At 36.0% G+C, this 26,797-nt stretch overlaps 1 protein-coding gene and 1 long non-coding RNA gene across 2 annotated transcripts in view; one reads left to right on the top strand and one right to left on the bottom strand.

Annotated features, from left to right (window-relative positions):
- LOC140526945 (utrophin-like) overlaps positions 1-26,797 on the top strand; it is a 73,407-nt gene that overhangs the window by 34,213 nt on the left and 12,397 nt on the right. Inside the window, exons 9-14 of the mRNA XM_072643566.1 lie at positions 2,622-2,815; positions 4,140-4,248; positions 6,127-6,326; positions 7,994-8,148; positions 13,558-13,747; positions 24,235-24,410. Coding sequence (XP_072499667.1) covers positions 2,622-2,815; positions 4,140-4,248; positions 6,127-6,326; positions 7,994-8,148; positions 13,558-13,747; positions 24,235-24,410 — 1,024 coding nt within the window. The remainder of the gene's footprint in view (positions 1-2,621; positions 2,816-4,139; positions 4,249-6,126; positions 6,327-7,993; positions 8,149-13,557; positions 13,748-24,234; positions 24,411-26,797) is intronic.
- On the bottom strand, positions 4,435-4,865 carry LOC140526953 (uncharacterized). Its single transcript, XR_011974619.1, has 2 exons — positions 4,808-4,865; positions 4,435-4,723 (listed from the first exon to the last, which is right to left on the bottom strand). It is a non-coding gene; the product is annotated as an uncharacterized lncRNA (long non-coding RNA).

Here is a 26,797-nt window from a genome sequence, read left to right as displayed (position 1 = left end):
ATATATTTATTCCACTCAAAGAGCTTATATATTTTTTTGTGGGGGGAAGACACACAATTCCAGCATGAATCACTTGAAATTAGGCAGTTTTCATATAAATTGTCAATTATGCTTTGTAGATTCCTTCAGTTATTAATATTTTCAGTAGACATACCTTTTCTATTTTTTTTTATATCACAAAATGTATATATTCTTGTTGTCAAAGGGTAGCTTATATTTAGGATTTGCTGCTATGATTCTGTCACTTTGAGAGTTTTCCTCCACCATTTTTGAGTCAGCATGGTACAGTGGAAGGAAGACTTACTCTGAAGTGAGAACACTTGGATTCAGTTCCCTTCTCTGACCCTTGACTATCCTAGATGACCTTTCTGTCACTCAACAATCCTTGATCTTCCTTTCATCATTAGTGAAATGGGGAGATTATTTCTAAGTAGATCTATGATCCTATGAGTCAAATGGTCCACTCCTCTGTAGGTAAAACTCTTTGCTGTCTTGGTCACTGAGAGGTTCAACAGTTTGTCCATTTTCACTAGTGAGTGTCAGTGGCAACACTTGGACTCAGGGTCGTTCTAAATCCAAGCCTGGCCCCTTAATCCACTATGCAGTGTTAGAGAGCTAATGTGTTCTTTTTTACCTCCATTTTAATTTCAAAAAATCAGAGGTAGAATCTGGTAAAGGGTTTAACCGACAACATTTTTCATCAATGGGAAAGGGATTTTACACTTTAATTAAGCACTTACTATGTGCTAGACACTGGGATCATTGCTTCATAGATATTTTAGTTTGATCTCATTTGATTGTCACAGCAGCCCTGGGAAGTAGGTCTATTATCCTCAGTGTTTTCTATAGTTAAGGCAACTGAGGCAGATAGAGAATTGGTGACTTGTTCAAGGTCACACAAGTATTAAGTGCATGAGACTAGATTTGAACTCAGATATTTCCAGTACCCTGCCCAGTGCTCTATCCACTCAGCCACCAAATGCTATGGTTATTCACCTAGTGTCAAAATACTTTATCATTCTGGCATGAGAATAAACTAATTATATCTATACATTTATAGATATCTATATATCTATAGATATATGTATGCATGCCCACATATATGTAGTTGTATGTACGTGTGGTTGGCTTTTTGTATATGAGAAAATACTACATTATTATATGTGTATCCCATTTGAAGCATTACCTTAATATGTACAAATATGGAGTTTACATGGATAAATTAGGGGTGATTGGCCCTCATTGTATATAGGTTCTTGATTATATAGGAGGATTCATGTCTACCCAGTTATACTTTAGAGTTTTTTTGGAAATACCTATGACTTTATTTGAACACATCTCTGAATGACCTGTATCAGCATGAACCTAGGACCCAGGAGGTCATTTACTTCATAACCCAATCTGTTATATTCCAGTGAATGGAATATAGGGAGAAAAATTTTTTCCCCAGGTTCACAGATGGTATGCAGTTGAAAGAAATCTTTGTAAAGGCAATAATTAAGTGACATTTGCCCTTATATAGTAAAACACAGACTTCTAATGACATTCTTCTGGTCTTTCACGCTCAATGGTTCTATCCAGTTACATTTTATACACTGTGCCCTGCCTTAAAATAATTGATAAGTAAGGTACGTTATAAAAAAATTGTATTGGAAATCTAACTTAAATTTACATAGTGTTTTGACAGTAATAAAACACTTTCTTTAAAATTACCTGCTAGCTATGTAGCATTTCTATTATTAAACCTATTTTGCAGAAGAAAAAACGTAATGCTCCCAAACATTATCTATATTTATATATCCACAATTATATGAGCTGGAAGAGTCGGAAGAATGTAAATTGAGGAAGATTCAAATTAGTAGAAAACCAAGAGAAGTGATATAATAAAAGCAACACTGTAAAGGCATATATATTTGCAAAACTGTGGAACTATGATCAATGTAGTTGATATAATTCATGATTCCAGTATACCAATGATGTACTATCCTTTCACAGAGAGATAATGGGTTTAGGATAAAGAATAAGACATAAATACTTTTGTATATATCCAATGCTGGATTATGCCTATTTTACAAGAATTTTTTTCTTTCCTTTTTTTCTTAATGACATAGAAGAGAACTTTTTTAGAGTGGGGATAATTTGAAAATGTTTATAACATTAAAACAAAATGAATTAGTAGAATAAAAATATGTTGGAGCTGGGAAAATCTGAATTTCCGAATTTCAGGTTTTCTGAATTTCTCACCAGCAATAATTCTAGTACATCACATTGTTCCTCAAAAGTGGTATAACATTTCTATTAGAATTTATAGTTTTTGCTAAATTCTTTCCTTCCAAAAAAACCCTACATCCCACATACTTCAAATATCCTTATTTTATAGATGAGTAAATATGATTTGCCCCAAGTCACCGTAATAATAGGTACCAGAGTTGGGACTTGAACACAGGTCTATAAAAGCCTTATCTCTCCAGTTCTAATGCATATTACAAAGTGAATATGAATTAATAGATGACTAGTATATAAAATGGAGATTTTCTTTATTAAACTGCTCAGCATTTTATTTGAAAGATTAAAAGAAATCAGTAGCAAAATCTCTTCTGGATCTATTTGTATTTCTTTAGATTATCCTGCCACCTCCGAAATTACTGGTGAGACACAGTCATCTCTAGAACCAGAACTTTCCTCGCTTCCCGATCTAGAAAAAACTGCGACAGAACTAGCTGAATGGCTTATGTGCATCGAACGAATGCTGAGGTCCAGCGTTGTCAAAGTTGGAAATACGGAAGAGATCAAAGAGACAATTGAACGTATGAAAGTAAGTATGTGGTGTAAAGTTGAATGCCAGAATTATAAAAGCAGATAAGACTGACCTAAAAAGTCTCCATTTCGTTTGTGGTGCTAACTGTGGGAACGTAGAATTTACAAAGCTTTTACAACAAGGAAGAAGAAATCTTCCCACTTAAAGCAATTGAGTTTCATAAAATCCGTGTTAACCCAATTAGGTTTTCGATGCACCCATGGATTCATCTGCTGATATATGAATGGCTCAAATCAGCATTCATCTCTTAGATACTTATTTGCAAGGTGCTGCCTATCTTGAAGATATGAACGTATTCCCTACCCTCAGTATTAAAACCTAGTGTTTACTTTCTAGCAAACTACACACTAGTGGAGTCTGGAGTGTTTTCCTACCTGCGGTACACAATAGAACGTAAATGTGTGTTGAATACTACATTCAAGGTCATTGTATTTCTAGAATTTCATGAAACTTTGAATTTTCAAGATTAAATTACTTTTTACATCCTCATTCAGAGAGACTGTTTTCCTTAAGCATAAGACTTTTGTGGGTAGGCTGATATTTGAAAAATGGAAATTTTTTCTTTGGAAAAAAGTTAATAGTGTATTAGTATTCTGTGTTGTAGTACCGTCTTCCTGCTCCAGCATTACCTCAGTTCTTTTACCAGCCATTGGTAAAAACCTTACACTGTAGTCCGTATTTTGTGTTTATGATCATTATTCTTGAAACATGAATTGTTCTCTGATTTCATCCTCTTTTCTTTCAGGATTTATCAGTTTTATAGAGAACAAAATCAGGATACTTAATCAGTGTTAAATGGTACAAAAGCTTCTGAAGCAGCAGTTCATCATCGATGTGTAATTAATCTACAATTCAGAAGCTCATTGATACACTTGCACTCTTTAATCACCTTAATAATGCTTGGTCAATCTTGTTTTTAGTTCTTTCTTTAGCAGTACTGGGAGAGTCATCTTAATCACATACGTGGATCTAGACAAGTTGAAGACTGTCTTTCTGGAAAAAAGTCATGAGATTCCTTAGCATTGTTTTTATTAAACTAACATTTGTGCTATATTATAATACGTAGGGACTGTTTTAGAGTGAGTTTCATGACCTAGGAGTTTGCTGTACCAAGGAAACCACCGGTCTGGGATATTGGCACCTTCTCAGGTAGCCCTAGAGACTTGCCCAGAGCACTGCTTGACTGCCCTGGGATCCAATAGCCCAGGAGGAGTCAGAGGCAGCTGGAACTTCTGCCTTGCTGACTTTTGGGGTCAGCCCTCTCTCCATTGTTCCCTAATGACTCTCAGTACAAAATGTAATATAATTTCTTTTTCATTAGATTACAAAGGCTGACTTAGAGCAGCGCCACTCCCAATTGGATCGTATTTTTACATTAGCCCGAAATTTGAAGAGTAAAACAGATATAAAAACAGCCATCATCGAAAAACGTAAGTCTCTTGCAGCTATCTGTCGTCGTCTGTCCTCACTTTGTAAACTGTGAATTTCCTCACTTAGTAAATCCTACTAATATGTGTGTATGTAACATATATGGATAATGTACATCTTTGTGTGTGTGTGTGTATACACATCTGTCTCTAGATATACACACATGCACACACATTACACATGATACATATATACAAACACATTTTTATTTGGGTTGACACATTTTGATGTATAGTACATTTCTTTATATTTTAGTTTTGTCCTTAAAATTGAGACTGTATAATAGTCTTTTTAGGAGTATTTATTTCCCTCAGTGTCAAGTACCAAATCACTTTTGCTTATGTGAATTCTGAATGTCTTTCTTTTGAGTTGTATACTGGTATGTCTCCCCAGGGCTCACTTGGATGCTTCTTCAGGTCATGGAGGTGAACCAGTGTCCTTTTCTGTTGAACTTTCTATGTTTAGCAAAGGAATCTCCTGACAACAAAGAAAAAAAATTTAAAAGTCTCCAAAATTCTTTTGACACACAGAAGCAGAAGAACCCTTATTTTCCAAACTTACAAATTTAATGTTCAGAAGGATTTCTTTTGCTCGTGTTGCATCATCAGTGTTAGGAGGTGGTAGGTGACTGGAGGCACTTGGAGCATGTTCCTGTGGATAGATTATATGTGCCTTATGTAGTCCAGCTACATTGGAAGAGTCTCATCACCACATTGTCTGCAACAGGATGCATTCTTCTTCTATAGCAACTCTCTTGTCTCCTCTGCATTGAGTGGTTGTGAGCTGGATCAGTGCAGAAACGATACTGGTGTCAGTGTCAATCTTTGAACATCAAAATGTACTGATTTAAAGCAGGTGTTGATTTTCACTTCATGAAGAGTACCTTGGATCATTAGAGATTATAATTACTTACACTTTACGTTTATTTTATTCCCATTTATTTTTAAGCAACCAAGAAAATAAAGACAGGGCCACAGGAAAGTGCTGCTATAACTTAAGTATCACTCTTGAGCCTCATGTCACTGATGGGACTGAAGTCAATTGTTTTAAAGGGTCTGTTAAGATTGTGGGTTAAGGTAGCAATCAGTTAATTGGCAAAGTTAATTTACCAAATAAATCCTTGTAGCCTTAAAGAATCTTTGTATCTCTCGACTTAGTTTTGTCACTTACGTGGTAGATTCCGCCAATTTTCTTTTTGTTTTGTATTCCTTTGAGCTATAGAATGCTGGAACAACATCACTTTTGACTGCTCTTTAATATTGTGGCCACCCCCCACTCCCACCCCCTTCTATACCCTGCTTGGATGTGCCTTTTTGTGACCTATCTCTACTGTTCTGCTTTGTATTTTTCTCTATCTTGTGAATCCCTCTAAAACCTCCTCCTCAATGGTGTCATCCCATCCATTGTCATCACTTGTTTTAAGAACCAAGAATGACCTCCTTTTCTATTTTCATTTCAGTACTTCATTTATAAAATTCCTAGACCCTGCCTTCCCACATTAAGTGTAAAGCCAAGTAGGGGTATTTTTTTTTTTAACAGGGATCTATCGACTTCTTAATATTCCTTGACTGGTTTAGTTTAGCTTGGAGTTGATTATTGCTTTTTCAGTGATTACCTTGCTGTGTACTGTTACCCTCTAATTTTGGATTTGTATTTTCAACAATTTGTAATGTCAACAGTTAAGATGATGCTGTTCTGTCCTTCTCTCCTTTTAGGGACATTTCTTACAATTTACCTACATAGGCATGTTGGATTCCTCTCTTGGATCGAACTAGAAATCTTTTTGTTTTATTTGCCAGATTTCAAACATCAATCAGTTTATCACCGATGCTCAGTTCACATGAACTTTGAGGTCTAACTTTTTGCATTTCTTCCCATAGTTAATGAAGTCAAAATTCAGTGGGCCAGCACTGAATTTGCTGTGAACTCAAGGCAAGAGCGGCTGCAAAACATGCTTATGGACTCCGAACATTGGAGAGATTTAAATAGAGAAGTGGAAGAACTTGTAACCAAATACAAAGCCAAACTACTTAGTATCTCAGAAGAGGAACCGCTTGTGAAGCAAATTTCTCAGAACAAAGTAGGATTTACCAGATTGTTTGCATTTCTTTTTCTCCAGTGAAGTTTTATTTTGTTTGTTTCCTATGAAGTCTTTCTGTATTTAGGGTTCTGTGAGATATATACATATTTAAATTGTGTACTGCATTTTCATTATACATCAGATACATGTGAAGATTTATTGTGTACACACATCCAAAGAGAATCCTTTTTTTAGGGCTTCTTTGGTGAGTTAATGCCAAAAAATGTTTAACGCTTAAATAAAAAAAAAATCCATCATTTCATGCAATTTGTCATTGTGGAAAAGAGGGCTAGACTTGAAAACCAGAGAGACCTGTGTTCTATACCTGTTGCTCACACTGAATGAGTTTTTTCTATAATTATGGACCTTGTGTGTAAAAAAATTTGAGCATAATGGGATCTTTTACATTTATCGTATTTTGACTTTTAATTTATTTTTGCCTCTCATGGCAAAAGAGACAGAGACAGATTTCCATACGCATTTTTTGTATTTAGCTTATGTTGACTCCATACTGAATTATTTTACTTTTGTGATCCTTCTCTTTCCCCGTTCTCTTGAAAAGTCTCCAAAAGAATGCAATCCCTGGATAATTCATTTGTGAAATGTGATTAAAATATTAAGGCATTAGATAATAAGTATAATGAATGCAATTTAGGGTAATGCAGTCTAATCATCAGTAGAGTTGTTTTGTTTCCATTGCTTTAATTGGATACATGCATTACAATTGAAAGGAGCGAAATCTGTGATTGGTAAAAGATTTTACTTCTTTTTGTATCCCGAGTGCTTTCATTCATTGCCTAACCCCTAGTGGGTTCTTCATGAGTGTTGGTTGGTTAATTGATTTTAAAGTAGGGAAACAAAAGTCCACTTATAGTCAGTGTCTGTAGTTTATCGTTAGTGTTTTACCAAATCTCAAAGCCTATTTGATGGCCACCTGTTTGCTAACTCTAGTGGTAGAAGGAAATCTATAGTGGGCTCCGAATAGATTTCTCGCTGAATTGTACATTGTCCCAAGTGTTTATTTTTTTTCTCTTTTTTAGATTTTGGAACAGAAAACCTGGGATAAATAATAATAATAATAGTAAAATTCCCATTTTCCCTGAACAAGGCATAGGCCACCAGCTTCTGAGTATATATATCTAGGTGGTATATATCTACTACTACCTGTTTATATGTTTTTTCTTTTTCCCAGTAGTTTCATATTGTATAAAAGTTGAGAATAGATATACTGAATTAATGGTTATTTTTAATATTTTTCTGATAGAAAGCAAGAAGATTGCTGTCTTTCTTTTATTATTGGTAAACCTTTTAGTACTCTATGGTACTACTTCTTATAGTATTTTGTGTATATGTACTGTATCCATGTGTGATGTATGCATTTGCCTCTTCAGCTAAAAAACTGCAATTTAATATTAGAAGATATTTTAGATCTATTCAGAAAGTGCATGCTTATGGAAACTAAATTAATAGATAACTATTTAGATTATTTTTATTTTGCTAATATTCATGGTATTATACAAACTATGCTAATCACTGAGAGAACTCACAGTGCATTCAGGGTATGAGAAAATTAGTGTTAAGATAATTTGGATGGTCTTTTATTATGATGTACCTTCCATCTGTGACCCCACTCATGTTATTTTTTTTTCCCCAAAATTGCACTTTAGGCATTAATCCAGAATTTAAATAAACAAAAAGCTACGATGAAAATTTATAAGAATCTATGGAAGAAACTGGCGAAGACTTATAGAACTGATGATACTAGGGCATTAAGGAAAAATGGTGATGACTTCAATGCAGCTTGGGCTAATCTCAACCAACGGTAATTTAAAGACTTTATTGGTTAATATTACACAGTCAATGTGGAATATAATTTCTTCGTATTTTGTAAGTTAATGCTTTATCCAAAGACTTAAGCTATGGTTTTCAGAGGTATATACAACCATTTTATTGTTGTTCAGTCATTCAGTCATGTCTGACTCTCTGTGACCCCATTTTGGGTTTTCTTGGCAAAGATACTGCAGTGGTTTGCCATTCCTTCTTCAGCAGATTAAGGCGAACAAGAGGTTGAGTAACTTGACAGGACCAGTGTGTGAGACTGGATTTGAACTCAGGTTTTCCTTATTCTAAGCCCAGCACCCACCAAGCCATCTAGCTTGTCTCCATGCCACCATTTATTTATGACTTATTAAGTCTTTGTCATTAACAAGCAAATCAGTAAGCATCTATTGAAGACCTACTATGTCCCAAATGCTGTGCTGGCAGTACTGGTGATAAAAATGCAGAAAGGAAGCAGCTACTGTTCTCTTGGAATGCTCATCCTATCAAGTGCTTGTCATTATTAATAACAATCATTATTGTTCTAGCTACTGGGCAAGATTACAAAAGCAGGTATTATACCTGTCTTCCTTGAGTTTGACTTTTTTTTTTTTTGATTCCTTTTGATAGCAAACTGGACTAATATTATGTGGTCTATATCGTATTTTTAGAGTGACTCTTGCCTTATCTTTCTCAAACAAGCATCTGCCTTGGAATTTCTCCCTAAACAATTATCAGAGTTTGTTATTCATTCCATTTTTGTTTGCTTTGTTTTCCTATTTCTCTCTGCATACTTTGTTCCAAACATTGCCCCACTGCTTTGATGCTGTTGAATGCTATATATGAGTAAATGCGTATCACTGAACTTTATTGGGAAAGTTTCCTTTCCAGCAGTTCCCTTTAACAATGAAGTTCGACGTCTATGCCTCTCATCCTGCCCCGCCCCCCCAATATCAATAATCACATCTTAGTATAGAAAGCTAGATAGAAGATTTGAGTCACTGTTCTGTTACTATCTGTACGTTTCTGGGCATATCATTTTTACTAAGTCTAAATTTACTCCTATGTAAAGAAAATGAAAACGAACACTGTAATGCACTTTTCAATAAAGCTAAGTCATTCTTGTCTTTCAGTCCTGGTAGGTCAATTTGGAGAGCATCTTATCTGTGTGGGAAATCGTTGTCTTCAGCCTCAGTGAATACTTGGGTTTCAAGAACCACAGTCTTTAACTTCTGCTTAAAATTTCTTTCTTATGCTTGTCAGTGCTCCAAAATATTTACTTGTTTCTTGATTCTGAGAATGACTCAAAAGGTCTAAGTGCAATTAGTCTCTCCTCTTCTCAGACCTTTGGATACATGATGTGATTTACTTCGTGGTATTTTGATTTCAGAATTCTGCATTTGACTAAAGTAGATAATATTGGACTCCTTTGCAATTCATATTCAATTCATAAAGCATAGCCAGCAATTTAGAAATGATAGTAAGTTGTTTTTCCTTTTATTTTTGCAACAATCTAGAAAACAAATTTCTGTAGCGATTCTGCAGATAGAATTGTTGTTCAGTCGTCTCTGACAGAACCCTTGGACCATAAAGTCCATGGAGTTTTCTTAGCAAAGATATTGGAATGGTTTGCCAATTCTTTCTGCAGTGGATTGTGGCAGAGAGAGGTTAAGTGCCTTGGCCAGATTCACACAACTAGTTAGTGTCTGATGTCACATTCGAACTCGGGTCTTCCTGACTCCTGACCCAGCTCTTTATCTGTTGGGCCATCTAGCTACCTCCTATAACAATGCTGTAAGGCAAATTAAAAGGTATGAATATGGTTGAAAGAGATTAGACTTTGGAAGAAAGAAATCTAGTGCAAATGCTATGTTTGGAAGAGATTTTTAGGAGAAAAAGCATGTAATATTAAGTTCTCTGTGGCTCACTGGAGGAAAGTCCTGTTTTGATATTACACCTGTTGGATATGACAGTGGGTTTGGATGCATGAGCTATAAGCCATGACTGAGAGGAAAAGAACAGCAGGATGCCCTCGTTAGCAAAGAAAGATGCTCCTTAAATATAGGTTTCCTACATAACAGCACCATTTGAGGAGTAATCTAACCAGTGAAGACTTTTGCAGAGGATAAAACTTTCTAGAAAAATCGACCACTTAGGAATATAGACCTGCTTTATTTAGGACCTCTAAATCTTTTTTCCTTTGCTTTGTAAATATTTTAAGACTGCCTACAGCAATAGCTGGGTTAGATAGAGTAGGCAATTAAAAATGGATTATACTCAAAGATAATACTTCCTCTCTCACAGCAGGGGAACACAACACTCACATTTTCATTCAGTTGTGATAATGCGAAAGACAACTACTCTTTCATCAACAGGATTTTCAAAACATGAACTTATTTTTAAATAGATATATGGTAGTTTATTGGAGCATCATGCTTATTGGAGACATATATATAGTCACATTGGTTGAAGTCTTTCAAATGGACATGACCTTCCTTCCCTCTTTCCCCAGTTCCTTCCTTCCTCCTCCCATCCTTCCCTGCCTCCCTCCCTCCCGATCCCATCCCTCCCATTCCTTCCTTTCCTTTCTTCCTCCTTTCTCCTTCCCCCACCTCTTCCTTGCCCCCCTCACCTCCCTTCCTTAGTTTGAAAAAAAAAATGTACATAAAGTAATAGAAAATCCTCAACTATCCCAGCTGCTTGGGAAATCATTTCTGCTTATGAGATTTCTAGATAGGTGAGTATTTACCCATTTAACTGCTAAAACATTTAAAACTCTTTGGCACGGATTTTTTCTTCAATTTATTGGATTATCCTCCTATCTTCTTAAACAGTTTATTTATTTGATAATTAGAATGATCCACAGTTTTATTTGTAAAGTGTCTTTGTAGTTAAATTCCCCCCTGGGTCTTCTTTTTTCCCTGGGGGGGTACTCTTTTCCATCATTTATTAGAAATCTTTAGATTCTTAGAAGTGGAAATGACCTTAAGTAAAAGAGTGTCAGAATGTTGGCTTCAGGATAGTTATACCCCACCAACTGTATAAACAGATCTTCTTTCCTCAACCCTCCCTCCTTTCCCTGGCCTCCTGGGTGATAGGTAGAGTTTCTATATAGTTGATAGGGTTCTAATTAGATGAAATGTTACATGGAAACCAACAGCCATAAGCATTGTATAGTGGTCCCTGATATATGAAAGTGATTAAGAATTCTCAATTAAATCTTCTATCGATTACTTGTATATCTTCCACGTATTTTGTACCTTTGACATAGTGTCACTGAAGTTGCATTTCATAGAATTTTTCATTTTAGCAACTTGGAATATTTTCTTTGTCTTTCCTATTTTCTTCAACTTTACAGAGTGATGTAGAAGGTTCAGGATAAAATAAAGTTATTCTGACTACTTAATGTCTAAACTAAATAGATAAAATAACTTTTTAGAGCTATGCAGGTTTAGTCATCGACAGCTAAGTCACACAGCATTGGCTAGAATGCCAGGCCTCTAGGCAGAAAGACCTCATTTCAAATCTGGTCTCTGAATCTTAATTAGCTATGTGACCCTGGGTAAGTCACTTAACCCCATTTGCCTTAGTTTTCTCATCTGTAAAATGAGTTGGAGAAGGAAATGTCAGACCCCTTCAAGTGTCTTTGACAAGAAAACCCCTAATGGGATCATAAGGAGTTGGACGTAATTGAAAACTGATTCAGCAACGGTAATATTTTTTCTGTATGCTATCGTAAAATTCCTAGAACCTGGTGAATTTAGGTCGTTACTCATCAATTTAGTGCATTTGTTGCACAATGCATGTACTCACATTTGTTTTCTGCCATATTAGTTGTTAGAAGAAGTATATAAGGAAGTCACTAAGTTGCTGTTCACTGGTTTCAGTCATATTTGAATCTTTGGATTCAAATTTGGATTTCAAATTTTGGATTTTCTTGGTAAAGAGGAAATTGAGGCAAAGAAGGTTAAGTGACTCCAATGACACATAGCTAGTCTAAGGCTGGATTTCAGCTTGGGTTTTCCCCAATTTCAGGCCCAGCGCTCTTATCCACTGTGCCCCTAGCTGCCTTCATTAGCTAATAAGCAGTTGCATACCATTTAACTGTTGCTAACCTTTCTCTAGTTCTTCAATCAGAAGAAATGATGTCAGATCAGGTTTTCAGGGCCATACACACATCTTTACCATAAATCCCCGTTCTGATGATTCATCCAGGCCTATATATAAGTGAGTGAATCCTCAAAGTCTATGTCAGCTGAGATTTGTCTGTCCAACCCTGTAGTTCTGAAACTTCTGGCAGCAGACTGTTTAGATTTTCTAAGAACCAGCCTATCTGAATGGACATGGCTCACTCACTGAGTAATGAAAGTCTTTATCAAGTTCCAGAGGTTTATCATCTGTCCTGGCACAGTCAATATCTACACTCATTGTCAAAGGTCTTTTGGTTTCTTAAAGTGACTTCATCTCATTTCCGAGTCATTAATACATATGTCATGAGAAGTAAGAGAGCTACAATGATCCCTTCCACATCATGGGGTTTAGGGGCACAGTGCCCCAGTGATCTGAAAAATCCGCCTAAAATTCTTTGGCCCTACCAGGGATGAATTGTGAAATATTATGGTATCAAAAGAGAAAATATGTTGATATTATACAATACTGTTCATATATTTTATGCATTTCTCAGTCTCTAAACTCACATTTTCTGCATCGTTTGCTGGTCTTCACGTGTTGTCTATGATTTCCACACAACTCTGAAAACATTTTCACTTAATTTCTTATGTACAACTGTAATATATCAAAAACTGCAAAGGGGAAAATCATGATGTCGAAGGGATAACTGCATAGGAAATCCCTTATTGAATGAAGTCTCGTTTTTGAGGATGGTTCTTCATTTTCAAAATTGTTTCAATTGAGTTTCTCTTTAAGTCATTTTGTTTAGCTGGGAATATGGGGAGAGAAAATAACGCTTATGAAATGACTGTATTGAATGCCCCCTTTCCAAATTCCCATACAATAAGTGCCCTTTTGGGGTATGCACAAACATTAAATGTTATCCCCAAATAAGAATAATAACTCAGTTTTTCACAGGAGTGATTTTGTAATTTGAATTTTTTTGTGCCTTCACAAATTAATATTCATATATGCAAATAGAAAATTCTTACTATTCTTGTTTGAAGGAGGAGAAAGGAAGTTTATAGAGGGCCTACTTTGTGCCAGGCACTGTACTAAGTGGTATGGAAGTATCTTGTTTGATCCTGAAGTGCACCAAACATATGAAGGGATGGGTTTCTCAGCTACTTTTGGTAATTGGTAAAAAGGAACATTCCTTTTTACATTATCTATTAACTTCATGTTCATCATGTACATAACATTGGACGTTATTTAAGGTTTGCTTGTCTGTTGTTGCTTCCAGCGCTCGAGGAAGACAAATTTGCTTAGAGGTGGACCTCAGGTCAGTGCAGGCCTCCTTCAAGATTATGGACAAATTATGGAATTGGTTGACGGAGGCAGAAACTTCAATTAATGTACTTGCCAATGCGATTGAGCAGGAGGATGCTTTGGAAGAGTGTGTTTCGTACAAGAAGCTGAACAAGCAGTTTGAGGTGAGTGATTCTGAACCCAGCACATTGATTCATAGCTGCACTTTACATTGTGTTTTCTTTTTCCAATTACTTGTAAAGATAGTTTTGAACATTCACTTTGAGAAGATTTTGAGTTCCAATTTTTTTCTCCTCCTTTCCCTCTCTCCCTTTGCCCCTCCCCAAGCTGGCAAGCAATTCTGATAGGCTGTATGTACAATCATATTAAACATATTTCCATGTTAGTCATGTCATGAAAGAAGAATTAGCGCAAAAGGTGAAAACCATGAGAAAGGAAAAAAAAAAAGATATGGTATGCTTTGATCTGTGTTCAGACTTCATAGTTCTTTCCCTGGGTGTGGATATCATTTTGCATCATGAGTCATGTGGAGATCTAAGGATCATTGCATTGCTGAGAAGAGCCAAGTCTATCAAAGATGATCTTTGCACTGTGTTGCTATGACTGTGTACAGTGTTCTCCTGGTTCTTGTCAATGTTATTGTTCTTGTTAGGAGGTAGAAGGACCAGTAGGGAAAGGGGTGAATCTTTTCCTTGTTATGAGCCTAGGGGCACTTAAAATAGAGTCCTGATTTTGCTAATGTGGTAATCAAGATGCTTATTCCAGATGGATGTATTTTTCTAGTTTCGTAACTGCTACATGCATCCCTTTTGTGGTTATCCTCATTTGACCTAAAGTTTTTTCTTCTACTGTTTAATTTATTTAGACTTCAGAATGTCTTCAGAGAACATAGACATATACTTACACACATGCATATATGTGTGTGTATACAAACGTATTTGTGTGTGTGTGTATTTCCTCCAACTACCCTAATACTTAGAAAGGTCTCATGAGTTACAAATGTCATTTTTCCATGTAGGAATGTAAACAGTTCAACTTTAATGAGTTGAATTAATGGCTTCTCTTTCCTGTTTACCTTTTCATGTTTCTCTTGATTCTTGTATTTCAAAGTCAGATTTTGTATTCAACTCTGGTCTTTTCAACAAGAATGCTTGGAAGTTTCATTTTCTTCCACTGAAATATTCTATTCAGTTTTGCTGGGTAGGTGATTCTTGGTTTTAATCCTAGCTTCTTTGACCTCTAGAAGATCATATTCCAAACCCTTCAATCCCTTAGTTTAGAAGCTGCTAAATCCTGTGCTATCCTGATTGTGTTTCCATGATACTTGAATGATTTCTTTCTGGCTGCTTGTAATGTTTTCTCTTTGAAGTGGGAACTCTGGAATTTCATTACAATATTCCTAGGAGTTTTCTTTTGGGGATCTCTTTCAGGAGGTGATTGATGGATTCTTTCCATTCCTGTTTTACTCTCTGGTTCTAGAATATCAGGGCAGTTTTCCTTGATAATTTCTTGAAAGATGATGTCTAGGCCCTTTTATTTCATCATGGCTTGAAAAGCTTTACCTTCATCTCTTTTTCTTATGGTACAGTAACATTCCATTCCATTTGTATTTCCTTTTTTTTCAGCTGTTACCCAATAAATGGAAATCTCTTTTGTTTCTGGTCATTTGCTTACCCTCAAATTACTAATTGGAATATTTTGGCATATAGAAGACTTCCCCCTTTGTCTGTGACATTCTTGGAATTTAAGTGATATTGCTGTTTCAAGCTTAGGGGCAATTTAGTTTTGTAAGCTAATTTCCTATTGCTTTTTTGGGCAGTTGGATCAATTTTCAGCACTGGAAACGGTGTTATTCATGCACTTGTGTTCCCGCCGTTTCTAGAGCATTCAGTATTTTCATGTTTTATCATCTTTGGCAGTTTTTTAAAAAAATATATGACATGAGACTTCAAAGTTGTTTAATTTTACAATTTCTCTCTCTTAGTGAATTAAAACATTTTTGATATTTGTTGATAGTTTGGTTTTCATTTCTTCCTTTTCAAACTCTTTGTATCCTTTGACTACTTCTCTCTTGGGAAATGGCTCTCCTAGAGCATCTTCAAAGGACTCTTAACTATTTTTATTTATCAGATAGGCCATCTTAGTGTTGGAGGCCATGATATGTTACATTGTTGGTTCTTTGTGACAGTGTAAAGACAGTCCAGTTAACTTGACACAGCCCCAAGTAGTTGTCCAGATTGCTTTTATATGAAAATAATTTTTCCCCATTTCTTTTTAAAAACAATTTGGTGGTATATTTATAAATAAATGGTTATATTTGTGGCCATGTAGGTCCAGTATAGAGGGCTCAAGGCATTTATGTGTGTGTGTGTATTAACACCACCACTTTATCCCCTTTTCCCCAGAAGATCATTAGTTTCACACCATGTCGTTGTTAATTTTTGCATGTATGTGCAATGTAAAGGAGAGGAGATTTGACTGTTTGATACTGTTTCAAAGTATCTCTTATACAGTTTGTCATTTTAATATTTAGATGCACAACTTATACTTTATCATCGATGTTCAGGCAGCATGCCCTTATTATTTTTACTGTACTGAGCATATCCTTGTATTTATGTAATTTGAAAGACTTTAAAATTTGTAGCAGATTCGCCTGTATAATATTGATTAGTACTTAAAATATATTCTTATATTCATGTCTAAAGAGAGATTTGGAAGAATATATTAGAAATAGTAATAATTTATGGATAAAACCAAACAAGTCTTTAAGAAGAATGTAAGGAACTGTTAATGTTTCCTATCTAAAGAGTTTAACCATTCCTCCTTATGTTATTATATTAGGGACCATTTTTTTACGATGACACATGGTCATTCAAAATATTTAAAGAACGGTCTTTATTATGTAGGGAGAAATGAGAGGAGAAGTGAGAAAAAATGGAGGACTAACACGCTAATGTGAGGATTTTTTCAGAAAATGAGCTACAATATACATTTTAGACTAATGTTTTCAAGGAAAACAAAGCAATTCTCATTACACATAAAATTTGAGAAATATTTTGTTTGCATATGTGTTAATAACCTACAAATGCCAAATAATCCATTTATTTCCCTTTAAGGTAAGCCTCTCAAACCCTCAATTTCAAGTATTTGTTAATTTAAAAGAAAAATTAGATAACCAAACTTCTCCCCCAAACTAAAACCTTACCTTTAAAGGGAAGTAAACTGAAAGCAAACTTAACATAAAAGCAGTTGTTGGAGTTTGATTTTATGTACACAGTTTAAATGACGGTGTAAGGGAACCCAGGGTATTTTGTGAAAGGTGAACGAGCCAAAGCTGACGACATTCCTTGTACACAGCTTAGAATGTGTCAGGTCTTAGGGACGGCCTAATACGTAGCCATGATAGAACCGTGAGAAGAGCAAGTAGACATTTTCCCTGTGTTCAGATGAATCTTGGATGAAATGGAGGTAAGGTGTGCTATTGTTAGTTTGAGTTCTGGAAGGATGCTACATTTTTCTGTATCCCATGTTTTTAATGGAAAAGTATTATCTTGAGCAGCATTTATTTCATTGACCCACTCCAGGGCTGTCTCAAGTTGCTTCTAACTCAAGTAATCAATTCTCTTAGTGGTAGAATGGTAGCAGAAGCATGTGCTCTTCAAATGAATATATGTTTGACTTTAATATTTAGTAGTTAGGAATAGGTGGGAAAAGAAATAGGAACTGAATAAAACACAAATTCGAAACCAACTTTCTAGTAGGCTATTTCCCCTAATATTTTAAAACATTGCCATGTTCCTCACTAAAAAAATTCTTAGTGTTTCTCAAACTAATCAGTTAATAAAGAATATTTGTTGAGCCCTTGTGCTCATAATATGTTTTGCTTTTTAAATATTTTATTGACACATATTTTAAAATGTTCTAACTTTCTAGTTTCTCTCACGTTTTGTTCATAGAAGACTTTTTTATGAAAACTAAATACAGTTAAGTAATACAAATGAATTGTGATTGTGATTCTAAATCATGTCCCCAAATGAATGTCTCATTCTGCACCTGTGGTCCATTACCTCTTTCAAAGAGGTGCAAAGTGTTCATCCATTTTCCTACATGTCTTCCAAAACCATGATTGTACCCTGCTTTGGTCAAAGTTCTGGTCTTTCTGAATTGTATTCCTTTATAGTACTGTGGGAAATTCTTCAATTTCTGCTTACTTTCTTTGTAGAATGTTAAATATTGAAGGGTGCAGAGTTGTATGAATAGTTTAGAAAATATTAGTCATTCAATCTGAGAACCTCGGAGATATCTAGTCCAATCTCTTCATTTATTATGTTATAAGAAGTTGAAGCCCAGAGAGCCATTTCTGCCCAATATTCAAAGCAAATGAGTAGGAGAGCTGGACTAGAACCTAACTCTCCTGATTCCTGGGTCAGTGATTTTTTTTTCTCCCCCACCTTGCCAAAAATTTCCCTGGAGAGAGATAAAATATACACATGAAGATCCTGAAAAACACTGGACAAGAAAATATTCCTGAAAGTTAAATAATGAAACCTTACCATAATGAGAATCTACATGATCGATAAGAGTCAATGTGACCACAGTTCAGCCAAAGGCCAAATAGGTAGAGAACATGGACTGATGTGGTTAGTTCCCTAACTTGTGGGTTCTTGTGGGAGGTGGGATGAGAGGTAGGACTCAAGGATAGTATATGATTTGAATAAGTGAAGAAAGTAAGCTGTTCAAATGGGAAGAGGAAGGCAGTTGGGTGGTGCAGTGGATAGAGCACTGGGCCTCGCATTTGGAAGACTCATCTTCCTGAGTTCAAATCTGGCCAAGTCACTCAACCCTGTTTGCCTCAGTTTTCTCATCTGTCAAATGATCTGGAGAAGGAAATAGCAAATCACTCCATTTTCTTTGCCATGGAAATGCTACATAAGGTCACAAAAAGTCAGACACGACTAAAAATGACTGAAAAACAAAGTGAGAAATAGTGCAGACATGCTGGTTGTGATTTCATGGATAATTCCACTTGTAAAGCATGTTTCATGAAGTTCTGCCTGTTTCAGTCCTTCTTTGACACTAATTGTTTTTTTCAGTGAATGTCAATGTTACCTTGGCTTGTAGAACCAAAACATGACGTTGATTGCATGATTGGTAAGGTCATGCCACAGACAAGATGTTTTCCTTGTTTTTCAGTTGTTTAGTATCTGACTTTTTGTGAACCCATTTGGCATTTTGTTGCTGGTTTTCCATTTCCTTCCACAGCTTATTTTACAGATGAGGAAACTAAGGTAAACAGGATGAACATGACTTGCATAGGGTCACACAGCTGGCAAGTGTCTGAGGCTGGATTTGCACTTAGGTTTTCCTGACTCCAGGCCTAGGGCTCTTTCCACCATGTCATCTAGCCTGCCCCACAGGCAAGGTAAACAACTGCAGTTTTTCTGTATTATAATTTTTATAGATACCGTATACATGTAGCAATGTATTGATATAATAATATCCATCATTAAATATGTCAATCACCAGTTTTCTGCTATTTAATATTTAATATTAATATCCACACTATCTTGTTGATAAAGTTATCTTTGACATTTTTTATCCTTTATTACCACCAATAAAATCCTGCTCGGTTCTTGATGGCATATTTTTAGTTTTGGTGTTCAATTGATTTTCTTTTTTTGGTGACTGAAATCTAAGGGGGAGAGGCTTTGATTTTACTAAACTCATTAGCAAGCATTTTTTGAGTATCTACTGTGTGCCCTGTACTTTGAGGAGAGTAAGTAACTTTGTTAAAGTATCTTCACCTCATGATTCTCCAGTGTGCACTCTCCCATCATTTGGTCTTTAGCTGCGTAATTGACATTCCATCCTGGCAGTTCTATAATCAATGCCTTGGCATATTCATTCCAAACAGAGGGAGGCGCCATAGGCTCAGGATGTGTTCTAGTAGAGGAATGCAGAAAAGAAATGAATGGTACACCACTGGCTGGTAACTGAGCAGAAAAAAACACTGTATTAGAGAAACATTGTTAGGTATTTGAAGCGATATTGAAGTAAATACAGAAAAGACCTGAGGAAATAGGTAAAAATGTTTTAAGATTTATGAAGATGAGGTTGTTTGTGTGCCCTTTACTGCACAGGAAGACTAAGCCTTCTTGCAGGATACCTTTTCTGATTTACTTTATATAGGAATAATATGACAATTGCACCGTATGATGAAACTGTAATATTACACAGGTTATTAGTTTGAGGAAGACAGTGACAATGAGAAACATCTGGCTTCTATTTCTGGCTGTGATCGTTGACCAAAGCATTTGATCACTCTGTTATTTTCCTCATCTTGAAAATGGGAATTAAATCTCAACTTACTTGCTTCAGTTTTCACTTGTGACAGTGACCCTAAGATGGTTTAGAAGGTCCCACAAGGTCTAATCATATAGTCTGCCTTCTTTTTCTGCCCATGCATTTTATTCTTCTTTAAAATAAACTTGAGAACATAAAGCAACCTTTTGAAAAGGGAATCCTAATATTCTGGAATGACCCATAAAATAGTCTTTTATTAATGTTACTTCTTAATTAGGTAAGCCCTGACATATTCTGTTTAGTAATGGCTTTACTTCCCGGTATGGAAATGTGTGTTTTGGATAGCTCTTTGGGCAGATCTGCTTCAGTGTTAAGCAAAAACATTTGCACCTCTGCAGTTATGCTTTCGTTCATTTGGTTAGGTTTTTTTTTTCTTAGATAATCTAGTTTTGAGTCCTGTCCTCGTGTGATTGATTAGCCCTTAATGTATGGCTTGATACCATTAGAGCCAGGTATCCCTCTGTTCTTCTCTGAAGATTTATAACAGAGCCTATTATTCACTCACTCAACAGTGCTCTTCCCGAGCTGCATTTAGCGTGGGAGTGAACACATCCTTCTCCGGAGTGAGGGAGTGAATGCCTTTCTATCTCCTAATATAAACCAGCTCCGAGGGATGAGCTATTGTGATCTGTTGGAGCTGTCTTCCCAAGGGGCTTCTGCTTTGTCTCAGCAGCATTCATGTTTCACTTAATGTCCTTCTTGGCTACCAAGCATGCTCCTCTATGGCAACAGACAGCACTGGGCTCAACACCCGTGCTGAGCCGAGCAAACACTGGCTTGGGGGAGCATCTGTCAGGGGCTTTCTGTTGGGCGTCTACGTGTGCTTTTTAGATTGAGAAGAACGTGAAGGTGTAAAATCCTTCTCCTTGGGAAGCTACAGCTTGTACCTCTCCAATGTATTCCTGGAAATGAGCATGCTCAGAATATTGGCAAATCCTTGTTCAGTGACCAGGAGGAAATGAGCATTGCTCTTAATTTATCATGCAAATTCTGCGGTGTCTTCAGAAGTGTGGCAAACTTACAATGATGGCTGTGGTGAGAACATCTCTTCAGAAAGTTGTGGTTTTGTTGCATCGTTTACAAAGGATGGCAATTTCTTCTCCTCGGTACCAGAAGCTCTGTAAGGTAATTGTTCCCTGAAAATGAACGTCTCAGGAGATTGATTCTGACCCCTTTTTCAAGCTTTAAAAACTGCCCTGAGAGTGATGGCATTGAGGTACTTTGCAGAATGCCACGTTACACAATTTATTTGGCTGAATTGTTTGTGTAGTTACATTTGGGCTAAGAATTGTAAATAATATTACAACTTTAGTGAATGCTGTCTTTTCTAATAGACGAAAGATTGTCTTGTTTATGATATTCTACTGAAGTGTTTGCAGAGAATGTAATTAATCGGTATTTTAAAAAATACTTTGTTATTCTTCTGAAAAGCATCATCTTACTAGTGTAAGCATTTTACTGATGTAAGTGTCAGAAAAATTAAAAGTAGATCGTATAAAATATTATTTTACCCTATTTCTATAAAACCAGTCCCCCTCCCAACACATCTTTCATTCTGTCATCTCATTAATTTTTTCTGTTTTTAAAATCAGAAGCGCATTTAGAGAACCATGGAAAATTGTTCTCTTTAGAGCTTGTTGCCTCAATTTTAGAATGGTTCCTTTTTTTTTTTATTTAAGAAGACTCCTTTGTCAGTAATTATATTAGATATCATAATATTGAAGTGTTAGAAAAGGATGTCAAGGGTTTTCCAGTTCCATCTCTGGCCCCGATCTCTCTCTTTTTCTCTCTGCTTTCACAGGTGGTCCTCTCTGCAAGTCTGGGCACTTCCATAGAGTGGGAAGAACTTAGAGTAAAACAAGTGTTATCTTGTAAGAAAAACTGAGCAGAAAAAGGGAAGTGATTTAAAAGTTTCGAATTTCAGTTTGTCACTCCCTAAATCGCCCATGAGTTTGTACATCAGCCTCTCTTTTGAAGTTAGCACTGTCAGTGTTATTTGTGGAGAAGCTATTATTTATAATTTAGAGATAAGTCTTATTCCTATAACTTTTTCCAATGACTTGCTGCAGAATTCCATTTTAATATTAGTGTCAAACCCGTTTTCGAAAAGTTCCTTTCAAACATGATATTCTCAAAAACTTGCATTCGATCCCTTGTCAGACACACCTGTGAGCAGAATGAAACTTGGGGCTTTCCATTTTCTCCTAATGTGGCTAATATAGAATATAAAAAGTATTGAACTTTATTTGCATGGCAAGTTTCTATGGTGCTTGAGAGCGAGGTGGACAACCAAAGTATTGTCTTTCGATTCCTTTATTTTCTTTGGACTTTGGCTAAAGCAGTTTTTCCTTATAGAAAGTTTTCCTTGGGAGATGTGTAGCAGGTTATGATTGACTGAAGTACTGAGGCATTCTTTGCAAGAACCTTCAGAAATATTTCTTACTCACTTGATTAGCTAAGCGAGGCTTCATAGATAGGATTTAATAACAATGTCAGCTGAGATAATCTGTATCTTTCATTTCCAATGTTTGATTCAGTGTGGTGTGTTTCAGTGCATGTCAAAGAATAAATCTGATCTGCTCAAAGCATTTTTTCATGCAAATAAGGCAGTTTTGTTAATAGAGAAGAAAAGCTGATTCACTCATGCTTTTTTTGTGAAAGAAATTACAAGCATGAATACATAAAGCATCCTTTTTTTGTTTGGAGCTGGGTCACTTCACTGATACATTTGTACAGACTTGCACAATCGATCATTTGTCTCCCTTCTCAGACAGTCAAATGACTCTACTAGGTACAGCCACAAAAGTTAGCTAAGCCAAACATGGTCAGCTGCAATATCAGTAAAGGAAGAGGAATGCTTTAATTAGTTTGGCTAATAACATCCCAAATAAAGGATACCCCAAATTACGATAGAATTTTGTTTACCTTGACCTGTCACTGGGATTTCGTTAGAACAGAACAGCCATTTAGGGGAGGGTTACTCTTTGGGCAGATTTCTTGAGAGTTTCCTTTATTTATAACATGTGCTATCTCAGTCTGAAAATGGTATTTATGTCACTTTGTGCAGGAATTGATCCTGCCGTGTACTTTTTGTACCACTGCTAAATTAGCTGCTGATGCAGCTAACAGAAGAAGAAATTTACAATCCCAATATTTTCCAGCAGGTGTCAACATAAGGCAATGCTAGCAAAGCTCTGGTTTAAGGAACCAAGAAACTAAAAAGGAAACTGGCATGAATATTGTAAGTTAAAACGACATAGTGGGAGATGGATGCATAGCATTCGTTTTGTTGACCTGAGCAAATTTATTTTCGACATTGACAACCCTGAAATCTGTATGATGTCAGTGGGGTACAATTAGATGGCTGAGAGTTGCTTGCCTTAATAGTTGCTTAGTCATCGCTACTCCTCTGAAAGATGTTTCATAGCGGTGACAGAAAACAATTCTACAGCATAGGAATATTTTTTTGTAGTTTGTCATCTATAATAGAGTTTAATTGAATTCCATTTGTTATTAGTCTTCATGTATTAAAGGGATAAATATCATGAATTCATGTTCTTATGGACAGCAAGAACATTGGAACATTAGTACAACTTGGACATTTTACGGATGAACAAACTAAGGACAAAAAACCTGTGACTGACCTGAGCTCACACATTTTTCTTAGTTTACACATCACTTTTAAGTTCCCAAAGGAAACAGTAGCTCATATTTTCATTTTAAGGGAAATCAGCAATTTTTATGTATATATTTAGAATAAATATACTTCAGCAGAGATGGAACCCTCAGACATTTTCCTTTTATGCAAATGAAAACAATTTCAGAAAGAAATTAAATGCTAGGTTAACCTGAACTGAATTGAATTCCAGTGGTCAGTCATTGCTTCTCTCGTACCCTCCCACTACCCTAGTTACTAGTGCCTTCCTCGGTTTGTTAGAAGTGTGGTTATCTCTTTACATGTTGAAGCCCCAAAGTAGATTGCCAACTTCTTGGGATTGATTCAAGCAGTTTCTCTCAGTACCTTGCATATCATGAGTACTTAATAAACGTTTGTTGCGTTGGACTGGACTGGAATTCAGAAGTTCTAGGCTTTGAAGAAATCCCTTGTTTATATTTGAAAACATTAGACTGTTTGAAGAAGATTGGCATTGTTATGAGAAAGATCAAAATCGCTGGTTAAGTCCAAACATCATGCTAGTTGATGAACATAAAAACTATTGTCTTTATCTAGTAGAATAATAACATACTATTACTTAACATTTGCGTTTTTCTCTTCTTATTTTAATAGGACATACAGGCAGAAATCGACGCACACAGCGATATTTTGAAAAATATCGATTTAAAGAAACAGCAAAACATGATCATGGCCCTGGGAAATTCCAATGCAGCAGCCGCCCTCCAACATAAAATCGATGCTATGAATAAAAGATGGAGTGATTTAAAAGCCAAATCGGCTTGCATCAGGTCAGTATAAGATATATGAAAATAGGAATTTTGAGAAAAATTTCTTTGTTAATGTTGTATTGTGAGAAAAGAGGCGCAGCACTGAAAATGGCTCAGCAAGATTTTAACGTTTTAAATCCAAGTGTACTTGGATCACAGTTTAGAGTTGCAAATAGATTTACCAAAATCTAGTCTGTTCTTAAAATTTGCATTGTAAGTAAGGTTGCAAACTGCTTAATAATAGTGAATATTAGTTTTAAAGCAAAGGCCAGTACTGACATCCAAATCTCAGTGGAATCTTTTGAACTGGGTAGTAGTCTCATTAGTAGGCTAGGTAGCCTGGCCTTGGAGTCAGGGTAGCCTGGATTCATCCCCTTCCTCTAAAACATATTATTGTGCTGAGTCGTTCTGTATATGTCCCTTCACTTTTCTTGCCATGGACAATTCTCTTAAGACTTTTAAATTACAGATGTCATGTTGACCTATATTAATGAAGGAAGTTCACATACCAAGGAGCTTCCTAACCTGAGAAGATAATAAATCCACATGTGCATCAAGGTGGGGGGGGCGGTGTTACAAGCCAAGGAGTTTCCTAAAGTGGGGAAATTATAGAGATCTGGTGGTGTAGAGAATATTATTAGTATTTCTCTTACTAACATTTCTCCTCTTGCCTTTCTCCCCTAATAAGATCTGTAATTTTATCTAAATTGGTAGTCTGTTTACCAGCATAGATTGAAGTCTTGCTAGGTTTGGTAAAGGAATTTCAGAAGGTAATATGGTGGCCAACACAAATTGATCATTTTATGGCTAACCTTCTGGTAACAAGCCCTTGAACTTGAGGTTAGTTGGTTGTCAGACATAAGACAGAGTCTATTCTCTAGCCTATGTTCCACATCTTTTTTTTTTCCTTTGGCTGGACTTTCCAGAGCTTGTTTTTAATTGACAACTTTTAAGACCTCAGGTTCACAAGCACATCATCCAGGACTTTGGCAGAATATTATCATCATGATCATTAGTACCTGGGGGTAGAGAGATTGATATCAGATGCATTTCAGATGGGTGATTAAAGTCAGTCCATCATTCAACTAGCATTTATTGATGTCTACTAGGTGGCAGGCACTGTGCTAAGCATTGGAGATAAAAAGAAATGCAAAAACAAACTCTAGCATCAAGGCATTCATACTCTAATAGGGAAAGATAACATACAAGATATAATCAGGATCAGGTAGAAGTATTATTGGAGTAAGGAGTAACGAAAAGACTCCTTCAATATGGTTGAACATAATACGTTGTGATGGCTGTGATTACAGGATGGAAAATGTCATAGATGTGTGCCAGTTTATGTAAATCATTTTCAAGTTGGCATTTTCAAGTTGTGCTGTAAAATCCTCTATTTGAATTTTATTGGTCCTAATATGTTTGTTCACCAATTTCAATACCTTTCTCCCTTTTCGTACCTGTATAAATGAATCAATGTCTATATCTCCACTCTTCCAGCTTGAATGGCAACTCTGTGATAAAGTCACTCTCTGTTTAATTGTTAGGAATTTAGGCCTCTCTTTTTTAAATTCATCCCAGAATGTGTTGTTCAGAAAGCCTGCAAGAGGAAAGAAAACCCAGTCTGGTGTGACTTTGAAAAATGATCAACCAATTTAGCTACCTTTTTCTCTACCAAAAGGGAAAAACAAAGGAAAAACTCCCCCATGGTGAAATTAGTTTGTGTGTAGACACAAGCTCAGTGTGATATACTGTAGTTACCTTTGCTTCTGGTTTCCTAACTATGATTTCTTTGGTGGAGCCACTTTGGTGGATCTACGATTTCATTAATTTTCTATATTGTTTCTGGTCATCCCCTTTCCGTGGTTCTTCGTACATGGTAATACTGATCCACTTTTCTCCATATATTCTTCCATATGTTGGGTGTTAGCCCAGCGTGCTCAAGGATTGTGGTCATCATTATTATCTAGCAGGAGACCCCAGGATATTACTTGAGCTATCCTTGTCATTTCTTGTGCTAGCTACTTCACTTGCCCATGCTATGATCTAGTCTGTTGGAAAAATATATGTTAGAGAAGAGTAAAAAATTTGGGATCATAATGATCATCTCCTCAATAAGTCCTTGTCTGTCTGTAGCACTTATCCAAGATAAGTCTGTCTATTCATAGCTGGGCAAAGGACTGCCAGATCAAATGTAAGCCATATTTTAGGAAATATGTTTTATTTTCCCCCATCTATTTTATTTTTCCAATACAAATAGGTTGAGCAATCTTTTTCCAAGGTACTATTGTTTTCACCAAGGAAATTAGGATTTTAGGGTATCACACAATTAGTTCACTATTGATCAATAAGATCATTTAAAAATCTCACCATTGATAATGAATTCTTCTCTTTCCAAACAAGGTACATAG

Source organism: Notamacropus eugenii, chromosome 2, assembly GCF_028372415.1.
Source record: "Notamacropus eugenii isolate mMacEug1 chromosome 2, mMacEug1.pri_v2, whole genome shotgun sequence".
In the NCBI taxonomy this organism is placed as follows: Eukaryota; Metazoa; Chordata; class Mammalia; order Diprotodontia; family Macropodidae; genus Notamacropus; species Notamacropus eugenii.
This window is presented reverse-complemented; position numbering and strand designations above follow the sequence as displayed.